The 15,471-nt window shown below is 50.1% G+C and overlaps 2 protein-coding genes across 2 annotated transcripts; both read left to right on the top strand.

Moving 5' to 3' along the window:
• Positions 1-215: 215 nt before the first annotated feature.
• Positions 216-7,284, top strand: rnf139 (ring finger protein 139). The gene is made up of 7 exons (XM_072448345.1): positions 216-734; positions 2,035-2,470; positions 3,977-4,196; positions 4,640-4,787; positions 5,116-5,222; positions 5,364-5,615; positions 5,836-7,284. Exons 1-7 carry the CDS (start codon positions 545-547, stop codon positions 6,565-6,567), a joined length of 2,085 nt encoding a protein of 694 aa, XP_072304446.1. The 5' UTR covers positions 216-544; the 3' UTR covers positions 6,568-7,284.
• A 1,205-nt stretch (positions 7,285-8,489) lies between these two features.
• On the top strand, positions 8,490-12,611 carry LOC140362247 (uncharacterized). The gene is made up of 3 exons (XM_072448346.1): positions 8,490-10,450; positions 10,663-10,734; positions 11,672-12,611. Exons 1-3 carry the CDS (start codon positions 10,276-10,278, stop codon positions 12,127-12,129), a joined length of 705 nt encoding a protein of 234 aa, XP_072304447.1. The 5' UTR covers positions 8,490-10,275; the 3' UTR covers positions 12,130-12,611.
• Positions 12,612-15,471: the final 2,860 nt, after the last annotated feature.

Below are 15,471 nucleotides of genomic sequence, written 5' to 3' on the forward strand. Positions count from 1 at the left end.
GAAGAAGAGGAAGAAGAAGAAGAGGAAGAAGAAGAACAAGAAGAAGAAGAAGAACAACAACAAGAACAACAAGAACAAGAACAACCTGAGTCACGTGACCAGCGCTTTGAATCACGTTTGCAAAGTAGTGTTTGACGCGCATGCGCCATACGGCCGTCACGCGTTAGCCCCGCCCCCGAGCTCCAGAGACAGACTCCGGAAGCGGCCGGTCTGGAAAACGCACCAGAAAAGCGTAAACAAACGTGATTTCCGCGCCTCCGTTTGCGTCTCTGTGTCCGCGGGACTTTAACGCATCTGACCCGAACCTCCGGGTGCATCCGTGGGCGGGAACCACACTTTGAACGACGTGTGACATTCAAACTTGACGCGAAAAGAAACTAAAGTGGAAGCGGCAGCGGCGAGGGGGAGCGACATGGCGGACAGGAACAGATGATACGTCTATTGGCGTGAGCGTCACACCGTCCGCACGGAGCCGGTGGAGGGACATCGGCGCGGCCTCAGTGCATGGGTCTCCGGGAGGCCCCAGCGGCAGGACTGTAGCCCCATGGCCTCGCCCCAAACCCGGCTGAACCAGCGGGCCTTGGCAGCGCTGGACGTGGCTCTGCGGGTGCCGTGTATCTTCATCATCGACGCGCTCCTGAACTCTTCCTCCGCCGCCGCCGCCGCCGTCTCGTCCGAGCCCGGGGCGGGATCATGGGCCGGTGCCGCGGGCAGGCTGTCGGTGCGGGCCGCGGGTAAGCGCTGAACCCGGGGGCTGGAAAAGGGGGCAGCGGCGCGGTGCGGTTCTGTCAACAATCTGACAGCTAGCGGCTAATGCTAGGCGGATGCTAACGAGGCTGTAATGACCGACAAGCCGCAGTTTGAGGCGATGTCAAACTGTGGACTATATAACCGGACTAAACCCCACGCGAATCCATCCAAAGCCATTAAATAAAACACGTTAAATCGTTGTAAACGTCACTGCGCGTTTCTGTTTCGGTCCTGTCAACACACTGACAGCTAGCGGCTAATGCTAGGCTGATGCTAACGAAGCTAATGAGCCGACGAGCCGCGGTGTGAGGCGATGTCAAAACTCTGCCAAAACTATTTCACGGAGCAAAAACCTTCCACTTTAGTTCATGTCAAATCACTCCCGCGTTCATTCCCACGCGGTGACGTCACATTGGACGGTTAAAGGAGCTTAACCTTGTTTATTGAGCAACTGGGTCAAACGTCAAAGGACTTGTTTGTATTTCAACATTATGTCATCCATGTTCAGGCCTTTTTCTGCTGCATCTCAGCCCAAAACGGTGAATTAACGCCATTAAGCATAAAGTACGTGATATTGTCATGAAACCGCTGCTGTGAGTGAATGTAAAGTAGGAATAAATTAGTTGTAATTGTTCGTTATCGGCTACAATGATTTATTATCGGCTCTGCACAAAAGATAGAAATGGTTCTAGTCTGACTTTATTACTTATTACATGCATTTACAACTTACAAACAGAGCGTGTCGTTTAGATGTCATAGCGGTCTAAGTGGTCGTTAAAGGCTTTATGTTTTAGTAGGGCTGTAATCCTGATGGTGTTTAAATCGACTATTTCATTTGGATTTAGATTATTTGGGTCAATGGCAAAAAGGAGAAGATTTGGAGCGATTCAGTTGAAGGTTTTTCAACGACTGAGTTAAATGTAAGAAAATAAATAAAAAAGTACAAGCAGCGTTTTGTGCATGAGCGTCTGTTGAGGGCGGTTTGCAGTTTAAATGCTTCTTTTGCTACGCGCCGTTTCCGCGGACTGCAGCCCTCGACCTCATGCATAGTCACCAGTACGAGCAGAAGTATTAGATTTTATTTTGTCGTATTAAAAACAGGAAAACTTCTCAATATGAATGTCCTGAATCTGAACGATACAGAAATTAATTATTGGCAAAAAATAGTCGGCATTTCTTCCCTCAAATGTTTTCCCTGACACCGGATTGGCTGTGGCCCTCCTCAAAGATCAGACGGATCGGCCGACATCGTGCGGTTTGCAGTAAAACGCTCCTCTGTCTCAGGCGTGCTGGCGTCCCTGGTGGTCCTGCTGCTCTCTCAGAAGGCCCTGTTCCGCTTCTACTCTCTGTTCCTGGGGGTCCTGCTCGCCACGGCGTCCGTCCTGGTCAACTACTACGCGGCGTCGCACACTGACTTCCGCGGCGCTTACCGCGGCTCCGCCCCGGCGCTGCGCCTGCTGCCCGGGGCCGGCTCGGCGGTGTGGCTGGCGCTGGCGACGGTGCAGCTGGCCTTCGGGATCGGGTACGTCTGCCTGCTGAGGGTGCACTCGCTGCTGGCCGCGCTGGTCGTGCTGGACGTGGTCATGCCGCTGTGGGCCATGATGCTGGAGCTGCCCGTGGACGTCCGGCAGCTCGTCGCCGTCTTCTCGGGTTTGGCGCTGGCTCTGACCACGCTCTTCTGCCTCGCGGTCAGACTCCGGTGGTTCTACTACTCCTGCAGGTGAGTGGACCCGGTGTGGACCCTCTGGACACACCATCGCCGCAGAATGCCAACATTCTTTTTTTTTTAGAAAGAGGAAGGACAGATTTTTGCACGCATTACATGATTTTGGTTGTACCGTATTTTCCGGACTATAAGCCGCACCAGCCAAAAAATGCAAAATAGAGAAGAAAAAAACCATACATAAGTTGCACTGGAGTATGAAATGTATTTGATCAAATCTAAGACCAAGAACAGACATTTCATCTGGAAATGCAGTTTAAACTAATAATGGATGAGGGAACATGGTGAATAGGTGTACGTATGCTAACGCTAACATCTTCAGCTACATGACGTATGCTAACGCTAACACCTTCAGCTACATGAGGCACAGACAGAACTGTGGTAAGTGTCTGGTATGTTAACGTAACATATGAACAGTTATTCAGATAACTATAGCATAAAGAACATGCTAACAAGTTTACCAAAGCGTCAGTTTTACCCCAAATCACTAAATCCACTGAATTCTTCTTCCTCTGTGTCACTTCTAAACAACTCCACAAACTCCAGAGTAAGTGCAGATTCTTCTTCTGCGTCGCTTAGAGCCTAGAGCGCCCTCTTGTGGTTGTCAGTGTGAAAATAACAAATAATATCACAAGTCACACCCATGAAGAAAGGTGAGACTTATAGTCTGGAAAATACGGTAATTGTTGTGATGTTGCGTGCCGGTTGCGTGTTGTTTGCTTGTCGTTGATGTGTTGTTTGCGTGTTGTTGCCTGTTGTTTGCGTGTTGTTGACGTGTTGTTTGCGTGTTGTTGCCTGTTGTTTGCGTGTTGTTGACGTGTTGTTTGCGTGTTGCTTGTGGTTGACGTATCCTTGCGTGTTGTTGACGTGTTTGCGTGTTGTTTGCGTGTTGTTGACGTGTTGTTGACGTGTTGCGTGTCGTTGCGTGTGGTTGACGTGTTGCCTGTCGTTGACGTATCCTTGCATATTGTCGCGTGTTGTTGATGTGTTGCGTGTCGTTGCGTGTGGTTGACGTATCCTTGCGTGTTGTTGATGTGTTGTTGACGTGTTGTGCGTTGTTGCGTGTGGCTGTTTGTAGTTGCGTGTAGTTGCGTGTGGTTGACTTGTGGTTGCGTGTGGTTGACGTATCCTTGCGTGATGTTGACGTGTTGCGTGTTGTTGACGTGTTGTGCGTTGTTGCGTGTGGCTGTGTGTAGTTGTGTGTAGTTGTTTGTAGTTGCGTGTAGTTGCGTGTGGTTGACTTGTGGTTGCGTGTGGTTGACGTGTGGTTGACGTATCCTTGCGTGTTGTTGACATGTTGTTGCGTGTGGCTGTGTGTAGTTGTGTGTAGTTGTTTGTAGTTGCGTGTAGTTGCGTGTGGTTGACTTGTGGTTGCGTGTGGTTGACGTATCCTTGCGTGTTGTTGACGTGTTGCGTGTTGTTGACGTGTTGCGTGTTGTTGACGTGTTGTGCGTTGTTGCGTGTGGTTGACGTGTGGTTGACGTGTCTTCAACGTGTCTTCAGGTACGTGTATGTGCTGGTGCGACACATGTACAGGATCTACGGGCTGCAGCTGCTCCTCGAGGACACGTGGAAGAGGATCCGATTCCCCGACGTGCTGCGCGTCTTCTGGCTCACGCGAGTCACGGCGCAGGCCCTGGTCCTGGTCTATGTGCTGCAGGCAGTGCGCCGGGAGGGCCAGGAGCCAGCAGGGGGCGCCACCAACACCACGGCAGAATCACAGGTGCGTACGCCCCGCAGCGACAAGGTTCTGGGGTCCACTCCTGTTCTCTGGGACCCTGGCAGAGCGTTTCTCCTGGAGGTTCCGGGTTCCACTCCTGGCAGAGCGTTTCTCCTGGAGGTTCCGGGTTCCACTCCAGGCAGAGCGTCTCTCCTGGAGGTTCCGGGTTCCACTCCTGGCAGAGCGTTTCTCCTGGAGGTTCCGGGTTCCACTCCTGGCAGAGCGTTTCTCCTGGAGGTTCCGGGTTCCACTCCTGGCAGAGCGTTTCTCCTGGAGGTTCCGGGTTCCACTCCAGGCAGAGCGTCTCTCCTGGAGGTTCCGGGTTCCACTCCTGGCAGAGCGTCTCTCCTGGAGGTTCCGGGTTCCACTCCTGGCAGAGCGTCTCTCCTGGAGGTTCCGGGTTCCACTCCTGGCAGAGCGTTCATCCCGTCTCGTCTGGGTTTCAGGCGGCCGTGCTGAGCTGGGAGGGCCTGGGCGAGCTTCTGTCGAACCTGATCATCTCCGGCTGCGACTCGACGCTCACAGTTTTGGGGATGAGCGCCGTCATCTCGTCGGTCGCTCACTACCTCGGCCTCAGCATCCTCGCCTTCATCGGTAACTATAACTCTAACACGCACCAGGGGCAGGAATGTGATGCAGTGACTGAAGTCATCAGAAAATAAAGATTTGACAAAAACAAGAACATAATAATGAGAATGAGGAGATAAAGGTGTAGTTTTTATAAAGGTCACTTATTCTTATCTTTATTAAGCTTCTCTCACACAGTGTCTCTGTCTCATGAAGATGTCCCACCACAGGACATTTGAGTGGAAACTTCCATCTTAAACTCTGTACTTTTAGAAGAAATGGGTTTGAGTGGAAGTAATTTAAAGCGACGAGGCGACAGTCACGAGGTGTTGAAGCTGCAGTGTTTGTGCTTCAGGCTCCACAGAAGAAGAGGACAAGCGTTTGGGCTTCGTGGCTCCAGTTCTGTTCTTCATCCTGGCTCTTCAGACCGGACTGAGCAGCCTGGACCCCGAGGAGCGCCTGGTGAGCACGAGGGCATCTGACCCACAGGGAGGGCATCTGACCCACACATATTATAATTATATATATATTATTTATATATAAATAAATAAATGTTAGTTGCAGTGGGTCTGTGGCAGGGCATCTGACTCTCTGTATGTGCAGGTGCGTCTGAGCAGAAACATGTGTCTTCTTCTCACGGCGATCCTGCACTTTGTCCATGGCATGGCCGACCCGGTGCTGATGTCTCTGAGCGCGTCTCACGTGTCGTCTCTGCGGCGCCACCTGCCTGTGCTGCTGGTGTCTGCGGCGCTGCTGCTGCTGCCAGTGTTTCTGTCTGTGCTGCTCTGGAGACACTACGTCCTGAACACCTGGCTGTTCGCTGTGACCGCCTTCTGCATCGAGCTGTGCCTCAAGGTAACGCCCCAGGACAAGACGTTTAAGCTCCCAGTGTGACGTTTAAGCACCCGATGTGACGTTTAAGCACCCAATGTGACGTTTAAGCTCCCAGCGTGACGTTTAAGCACCCGATGTGACGTTTAAGCTCCCAGCGTGACGTTTAGTCCCCCTGTGGTCCCTTTAGTCCCCTGTGGTCCTGGTCCCCTGTGGTCCTGGTCTAACCCGTCCCTGTGTCCAGGTGCTGGTCTCGCTCACGGTCTACGGCCTCTTCATGGCCGACGGCCTCTCAGTGTCGCTGTGGGAGAAACTGGACGATTACGTTTACTACGTGCGGTCCACGGGAAACATCGTGGAGTTCCTGTTCGGCGTGGTCATGTTCGGGAACGGCGCCTACACCATGATGTTCGAGTCGGGCAGTAAGATCCGCGCCTGCATGATGTGTCTCCACGCCTACTTCAACATCTACCTGCAGGCCAAGAACGGCTGGAAGACCTTCATCAACCGCCGCAGCGCCGTCAAGAAGATCAACTCTCTGCCCGAGCTCAAGGGGGCGCAGCTGCACAACATCGGCGACGTGTGCGCCATCTGCTACCAGGAGTTCAGCGCGTCCGCGCGCATCACGCCCTGTAACCACTACTTCCACGCTCTGTGCCTCAGGAAGTGGCTCTACATCCAGGACACGTGCCCCATGTGCCACCAGAGGGTCTACATCGAGGACGACGCCCGCGACACCGCGCCCTTCACGAACAATAACGGCGCGGCGGTGTACGAGCAGAACGCCGAGCGGGAGCAGGGCGGCGAGGAGCGAGCGGACGAGCGCAGGGAGGCGGCGGCGGCGGCGGAGGACAGAGGAGAGATCAACGATAACGACAGTATTGAGTACGACTCAGACGAGTGGGGGACGCAGAACGCAGCGGCCCCGCCCGAGGACGAGTACATGGACCAGGACTCGGACTCGGACCAAAACTGAGGCCGGGGTCTGGGGTCTGGGCCGGATTCTGGGGTCTGGTTTTCGTTTTAGACCAGATTAAACCAGGACAGCGCTCAATTCAAATAAAATAATCATAAACTAGTGACGAGTTGGCTATAAAAGCACATTGTTGTCTGGATGTCAGGATTGTTTAACGCGGTGAAGGAGGGAATTACACATGTCACATGATCTGTCCAACCAGGAAGTAACATCATAAACTCAGACCCAGGTCACCAAAACTATTTAGACCTGTTTTAGTCCTGTTTTAGTCCTGGTTTAGTCCTGGTTTAGTCCTGGTTTAGTCCTGGTTTAGTCCTGGTTTAGTCCTGGTTTAGTCCTGGTTTAGTCCCGGTTCAGAAGAATAGATGGTCAAAGTTTCCGCGCTCGGGGCTGACCAGCCGTGCGGTCACTAAACTATCATTTTATTTCAAGTCCGTTTCCGGTCTGAACCGCTAAGTTATTAAAAATGTTGCAGAATTTTAAGTTTTAAATGTTTAGTTTCCTCAGAGCTGGTTTGTCTCCGTCTCTTTGAACTCTTTCACTATATTTTTATTTATGTCAAAAGTGTTTTCAGTCCCTCGTCAGGTTAAAGGAGGCGGAGAAAGGAGGCGGGGCTTTGAATGAAGGAGTGAATGTGAGAAGCTACAACCAAAAGTGCTTCGGCGCCGGCACAAACGCAGACTTTACAGACTCAAACTGCCAAATGCTCTTAACGTTTATTTTGGGAATAAAGACGACAACACTGGAAAGAAGCCAAGTTTGAAGTGTTATTTTAAATGATCTTTTGTTTGACCTGTAACATGTTTGTGTGATGTTCTGCAGCTCTCCAGCAGGGGGCCTCGTGATGGTTAGGATTTATAGGAACAGGCCCATTTCCTGAAACCCAGCGGCTACTTCCTGTTGCCTTAAAAACATGGAGCTCCACTTCCTGCTCCATTGGTTCTTAAGGAGATTTATCCTCGTTAAAATGAATGAAGACAGAGCGTTCCAGAGTGATGGTCCCGGTCACATGTTCAGAGCTTTACGTCCCGTGTAAACAGACATGGATAAAAGGAAGAGCTAAGGCTAAAGCTAATGCTAACTTACAATAATGTTCAAATAACAGCACAAACTGAACTAACCTGTCACAAAAACATTCCATGAACTTTTGATCAAGTTTGTGTGTTTTATATTTAGCTAATGTGTGTTAGCCTTTAGCTCCGAGACAAAAACACATATTTAGGCTGCAGTTATTTTATTACTTGGTTTACGGATTTTTTAATTAAATATATTGAACAGGCGGGCGAAATATAAATATAATTTCAAAAGATTTTTTCTTCCTTGTTTACCCAAAACGCAGTGTGCAGACTTAGTCACGACAAAATGCGCTGGAGAAAATGTGGTAAAAGGGTTTAAAATGTGTATTTGCGATATAAAGGACTTAGCGCTGCGCCGAACAGACAAGGAAACGGGCGTGCGCGTCTTCTCACGCTCTCCCGGGTCCGCGCGCAGGGACGGCGCCGCTCCGCTTCACGTGCTCTTATCTTTTGACTTAATACAGCTTTTTATATTTCATTTAATGCTATTTTGCGTTGTCGGCGGCACTTTATTAAAACAAAATGATAATAATTTATTTTATTTTTGTTGTAGAAACCAATCATCTAAGTGCGGCGGATCCGTAAACCAAGTAATAAAATAACTAAGGCCTTTCATGGGATGTTTGTCTGAACCTGCTGCTGTGATTATCACTCTGGGGGGGCCCGCCGCCAAGGGGGGGGCCGCCGCCTGTTATGTAAGTTAATAATGTGCCTTATGAAGGTGATATGAATGAAGTATCGATCTTTTATATTATGGATAAACGCACTTTACCACAGGGCTATACCGAAAACAAGCCTCCAGTTTTACTTTGAAGGACGAAAGGAAGTGACCGCGAGTGCGCGCGCTACGTCACTTTACAAAATGGCCCCGTGAACAATGGACTTCCACAACGCGAAAGATTTAGGAGAATATTCTGTGAAATAGTGACGTTTACAAAGGGACTGAGCATCCGAACTGAACCGGGACTAAACCAGGACTAAACCCGAACTGAACCGGGACTAAACCAGGACTAAACCCGGACTGAACCGGGACTAAACCAGGACTAAACCCGAACTGAACCGGGACTAAACCAGGACTAAACCCGAACTGAACCGGGACTAAACCAGGACTAAACCCGAACTGAACCGGGACTAAACCAGGACTAAACCCGGACTGAACCGGGACTAAACCAGGACTAAACCCGAACTGAACCGGGACTAAACCAGGACTAAACCCGAACTGAACCGGGACTAAACCAGGACTAAACCCGAACTGAACCGGGACTAAACCAGGACTAAACCCGAACTGAACCCGGACTAAACCCGGACTGAACCCGGACTGAACCCGGACTAAACCCGGACTAAACCCGGACTGAACCCGGACTAAACCCGGACTAAACCCGGACTGAACCCGGTCTAAACCCGGACTAAACCAGGTCTAAACCAGGTCTAAACCAGGACTAAACCAGGACTGAACCGAGACTAAACCAGGACTAAACCCGGACTAAACCCGGACTAAACCCGGACTAAACCCGGACTAAACCAGGACTAAACCCGGACTAAACCAGGACTAAACCAGGACTAAACCGGGACTAGACCGGGACTAAACCGGGACTAAACCAGGACTAAACCAGGACTAAACCGGGTCCAAACCGGGACTAAACCAGGTCTAAACCGGGACTAAACCAGGATTAAACCAGGTCTAAACCAGGACTAAACCAGGTCTAAACCAGGTCTAAACCAGGACTAAACCAGGACTAAACCAGGACTAAACCAGGACTAAACCAGGGCTAAACCAGGACTAAACCAGGACTAAACCAGGTCTAAACCAGGACTAAACCAGGACTAAACCCGGACTAAACCCGGACTGAACCCGGTCTAAACCCGGACTAAACCGGGACTAAACCGGGACTAAACCGGGACTAAACCCGGTCTAAACCAGGACTAAACCAGGACTAAACCAGGACTAAACCAGGACTAAACCAGGGCTAAACCAGGACTAAACCAGGGCTAAACCAGGTCTAAACCAGGTCTAAACCAGGACTAAACCAGGACTGAACCGAGACTAAACCAGGACTAAACCCGGACTAAACCCGGACTAAACCCGGACTAAACCCGGACTAAACCGGGACTAAACCGGGACTAAACCAGGACTAAACCAGGACTAAACCAGGTCCAAACCGGGACTAAACCAGGTCTAAACCGGGACTAAACCGGGACTAAACCAGGTCTAAACCAGGACTAAACCAGGACTAAACCAGGACTAAACCAGGTCTAAACCAGGACTAAACCAGGTCTAAACCAGGTCTAAACCAGGACTAAACCAGGACTAAACCAGGACTAAACCAGGACTAAACCAGGTCTAAACCAGGTCTAAACCAGGACTAAACCAGGACTAAACCAGGTCCAAACCGGGACTAAACCAGGTCTAAACCGGGACTAAACCAGGATTAAACCAGGTCTAAACCAGGACTAAACCAGGACTAAACCAGGACTAAACCAGGTCTAAACCAGGACTAAACCAGGTCTAAACCAGGTCTAAACCAGGACTAAACCAGGACTAAACCAGGACTAAACCAGGACTAAACCAGGTCTAAACCAGGTCTAAACCAGGACTAAACCAGGACTAAACCAGGTCTGTCCTCGGTGTAAAATGTGTCGAGTCCCGGTGCAGCTGAGAGAGTCGGTGAAGCAGCGACTGGCTGCGGCTGCAGAGGAGATCTTTGAGCTTCTGGAGAGAACCATAGCAGAATATGAAGAGGAGAGCGAGAGACAGAGGACACTGCTGGAACAACTGTTGCAGCCTCGAGTCCGGCTGCTCAGGACCGGTGAGTACAGGGATATGGGCGGAGCAAGGGGATAGGTGAAAATAGGACGTTTCTGAGCACTTGAGCCTTAGTTGCAGGAACAGGATTAATTCAACTCTGCAGGACTCAAAAATATGACTGAGTAAATGATGAAACTGGAGGAGGTGAAACGCTCGAGTCTGGTGAGCTTTAAAAACACAGAGGAGCTTGATGCGTGTTTTGTGTTGGAGCAGAGCCCGTCCACATCAAAGAGGAGCCGCTGTGGAGCCACGTCATCAAGGTCGAGGACACAGCGCCACCTTCAGGTACAAAAGACTATAACCGGACCCGGTCCCGGACTATAACCGGACAATGACCGAATCATTATGTCTCCATGGCAACTTCTGCTTATTTGTAACATTTGAGCCTTCAGAGGGGCAGAACATTTAAAACACTAACAGAGTTCAACAAATCATTTACTTTAGAACAGTCTTCTCGCTGAGGGGGCGTGTCACCACTCTGCTGTGGGTGGGGCCACTCTGCTGTGGGTGGGGCCTCTCTGCTGTGGGTGGGGCCTCTCTGCTGTGGATGGGGCCTCTCTGCTGTGGGTGGGGCCTCTCTGCTGTGGGTGGGGCCACTCTGCTGTGGGTGGGGCCTCTCTGCTGTGGGTGGGGCCTCTCTGCTGTGGGTGGGGCCACTCTGCTGTGGGTGGGGCCACTCTGCTGTGGGTGTGGCCACTCTGCTGTGGGTGGGGCCTCTCTGCTGTGGGTGGGGCCACTCTGCTGTGGGTGGGGCCACTCTGCTGTGGGTGGGACCACTCTGCTGTGGGTGGGGCCTCTCTGCTGTGGGTGGGACCACTCACATGCTGAGTAAGACTGAAGGTTTCAAGGACAACATCAGGCTCTTTCTGTCACAAATATGATCCACATGAACATTGAAATCACCTGTAATGACCAAACCATCAGAGTCTGTGCGACTGAAACGTCTCAGTCAAATCATCACTAAAACGTTGTCAGAGCTGGAGAGAATGAGACTGTTTTAGCTCCAGTTTAAAGGAGACAGACTCACATGATGAAAACACCCCAAAAGAACAACCTGCGGGTCATTATTTCATCTCTAAAGACAGTACAGACTCCGCCCCCTTTTTGTTACCTTTTTGGTGAAGGACGAGGAGGGATGGGAGATACCAGGTGAAGGACGAGAAGGAGAGTGAGGACGTGGGAGTAGATGTTGCACCCTGATGATGTCACTGTTGTGTTCCAGAACTTGAGAAAAAAGATGTCACTGTGACATGGACCTATCCACGGACCCAGGACCGGACCCAGGACCGGACCCAGGACCGGACCCAGGACCAGGACCTGACCCAGGACCAGGAACGCACCCAGGACCGCCCCCCTCCCAGCTGGACCCACAGCCGGACCCCTGCCTGGCCCTCCCCTGCAGCGCCCCCTGGCCATCATTACAGACTCTTGCGGGCGTTCTGTTCGCTCTGTAACAAAGGCTTCACGCGTAAGTCTGGTTTGGACCGACACATGACGGTTCACACGGGGGAGAAACCTTTCAGCTGCTCAGTGTGTGGACAAAGGTTTTCCCTAAAGTTTAACCTCCAGAGTCACGTGAGGAGAAGAGGTCACGACGCCGACGCCAGCGCTCCAGCTTCTTCAGGTCTTTGCCTAACTGCCCATAACCAATATGAAGCGATGCCGAGTCACTTCCTCTGAAAGGGTTCCCGTGGTAACGGCTCCAAGCTTCTACAGAGTAAAATATTTCTTTACTTTAGCCTTTTCTTATCGAGTGCATCAGCGCAAAACATACAAGTCAGAAGAATATTTTAACCCAACGCTCTGTTATTGAAACAAAGCACATAAACCTGTTTATCATGACCTCTGACCTTTGACCCAGAATGCACCATTTGCACTTAAATTCAGCCACTGGATTCTGGAGGTTCTGCCTGAGCGGACGGTCCATATTGAGTCTGTTTCATACAAATACCAGTATTCATATGGCATTTGTGTCTGTTCATCCTGCATAAAACTGAACATTTTATTTTGTATAATAACGTGTGAAAAAACAAAATGCTGGACGAATAAACGTGTCGGAGGCGACTCTGTTTCCCATGATTCTTTGCAGGAAAAAGCTGTAGGACTGAACACTCAGAACGGCCAAGAGAGTCCGGCTACACCCGCTGCTGAGTGGTACATGATAAACCAGAGCTCCTCCCCTTGTTCTAAAGTCACTTACGGCGTGCCTCAGGGGTCAGTATCCTCTTTACATGCTACCGTTAGGTCACATGATCAGGTCACATGCTCTGCAGACGACACTCGCTGTATTTATCAATGAACCTGATCAGAGCGATCAGACAGACTTAGAGCTCGTGTGAAGGAGATACAAACCTGGAGGACACTTAATGATCTGCTTCTTAATCCTGAACAAACCGAGGTCATTGTGCTGGAGGTCATTGTGCTGGAGGTCATTGTGCTGGAGGTCATTGTGCTGGAAGTCATTGTGCTGGAAGTCATTGTGCTGGAGGTCATTGTGCTGGAAGTCATTGTGCTGGAAGTCATTGTGCTGGAGGTCATTGTGCTGGAGGTCATTGTGCTGGAGGTCATTGTGCTGGAGGTCATTGTGCTGGAGGTCATTGTGCTGGAGGTCATTGTGCTGGAGGTCATTGTGCTGGAGGTCATTGTGCTCTATCTGAGCAGATAGTCTCACTGAAGCCTCTAGTTCTACTGTAAGAAACCTCAGAGTCTGATTGGACCAGGAGCTCTCATTTAAAGCTCAGACAAATCAAACCTGTGAAACAGACTCTTTCATCTGTGTAATAAAGATCAAATCAGAAGAATCCGGCCTAAAAGTGAAGCTGAAACGTCTCCTGCATTTGTAACGTCTCGATTCTCCTGTAACTCCTGCTCACAGCAGGTCCTAAAAGCTCCATAAAAAGCTTTAACTGGTTCAAAATGCAGCAGCAAGATTACAACAGGAACTAAAAGAAGAGAGCACATTACGCTGGTGCTGGAGTCTCTTCACATTTAAACTCCTCCTGATTTACAAAGCCATAAATGACATGGCCCCTCCCACCTCAAAGATGCTATAGAACCATCTCATCCAATCAGAGCTCTTCACTCTCAACATGCCGGCCTTCTGGTGCCAAGAGTCTCTAAAAGCACAGTAGGAGGTAGAACCTTCTGGTGGTCCCACAAGTCTCTAAAAGCACAGTAAGAGGTAGAACCTTCTGGTGGTCCCACAAGTCTCTAAAAGCACAGTAAGAGGTAGAGTCCTGTCCATGTTAAAGAGGCGACAGTCTCTTCATTTAAAGGCGGTATGGACAATTTTTCGGCGATTTGAGAACGCAGGCGGAAGTGCTCATGCCACTCCCCCGTGCTCATGCCACTCCCCCGTGCTCATGCCACTCCCCCGTGCTCATGCCACTCCCCCGTGCTCATGCCACTCCCCCGTGCACATGCCACTCCCCCGTGCTCATGCCACTCCCCCGTGCTCATGCCACTCCCCCGTGCTCATGCCACTCCCCCGTGCACATGCCACTCCCCCGTGCTCATGCCACTCCCCCGTGCTCATGCCACTCCCCCGTGCACATGCCACTCCCCCGTGCTCATGCCACTCCCCCGTGCTCATGCCACTCCCCCGTGCTCATGCCACTCCCCCGTGCACATGCCACTCCCCCGTGCACATGCCACTCCCCCGTGTGGATTGATACAACACACACGTGTGTTTGTTTATTAGCGCGACGGATCACATCACATCTCTCGTCTCCCGTAGATTTCTGTCCACTTCTGCGTCAGCTCCAACTGTCTTTCTCCGTCTTCATTTTGCCCCGTACACTGAGGGAACTATATTATGATAGATCCATGCGCTTAGGCACGCGGAAACGTGGGGACGAACCGCACGCAGCTGCAGGTGAGCGACAGGTGCGTTTTATGATTGATACGTGGCAGGACTAATGATAAAGAAATTGCTGGAAAAAATTGTCCATACCTCCTTTAAATCCAGGATTAAAACGTTCCTCTTTGAAATGACTTATGTACAGGCCAGTTAGGAAGAGAAATATAAAGCTAGTTTCAGCTCCGCTGCCCTAGGAGCAAATCTGGGGGAAGTATGAGCTCTGTCCTCTGATAAAGACTTTATTATATTTCATATTGAGGTCACTGCTGGTCGCATGTTTCTTCTGTGTCAGACTCTGCTGATGTCGAGCTGGAGATCCAGAGTCTCTTCATGTGTCTGAGGATCTCTGCTCTAGATCTGAGGAGTCCAAACTTTTTTCACAGAGGGCCACAGTTTTAAACTTGTGTGGAGCAAAAACAACCCAATCGAATTTGAAAGTGAATCCTTCAAAATGTTGCATTTGACTAGTTTTGACGAGCCTCCACCTTTAATGATACTGAACATTAATCGATTATTACAACATCAAAATGCTTGAATTTGTCCACTTTTACAGTAAAAAGTACTTTTGTTGTTTGGACCAAGCTGGACCGCATTTGACCCGCGGGCCGTAGTTTGGACACACCTCCCTCTCCTGATGCTCCTGTCCTCCAGGTTCCTCCTGCAGGAGGAGGCTCTGAGTACAGGGGGCGCTCTGGGACATCTGCGAATGCCCTGTGAATGTTGCTTAATCTGAGAAAAATAAAGAATAAAAGGATGAAAATGATCACGGAATAACATGTTACTCTCATTTTATTTCATCATAACTTTCACTCTTTTAAAGAATAAATCAGAAATGTTTACATAAAAAACATGACAGGAGTGGAAACGCACAATAGTTCTACACGGTTTGTCCCATAACACTGTCCAAAAGAAGTGTCCACTGGGATTGATCTAAGCAAACTCAGGTGGCGCCTCCTGGTGGACAACTGCTGCAGGTGACGCATTTCTGACAACCGCGTGGAAAGAGAAAACACCTAATGTTCTACAGATCTGAAGAGTGTTTGAGGCGCTAACGCACAATAAATGTCATAAATGTGCAAATAACAGCACAAACTGAACTCAACAAAAATATTCTATGAACTTTTATCAAGCTTGTGTGTTTTATTTTTAAGTCGGTGTAATCC

The sequence above is a fragment of the Eucyclogobius newberryi genome, unplaced genomic scaffold (genome assembly GCF_026437365.1).
Source record: "Eucyclogobius newberryi isolate DKJ021-1_F unplaced genomic scaffold, fEucNew1.0.hap1 SCAF_16, whole genome shotgun sequence".
In the NCBI taxonomy this organism is placed as follows: domain Eukaryota; kingdom Metazoa; phylum Chordata; class Actinopteri; order Gobiiformes; family Gobiidae; genus Eucyclogobius; species Eucyclogobius newberryi.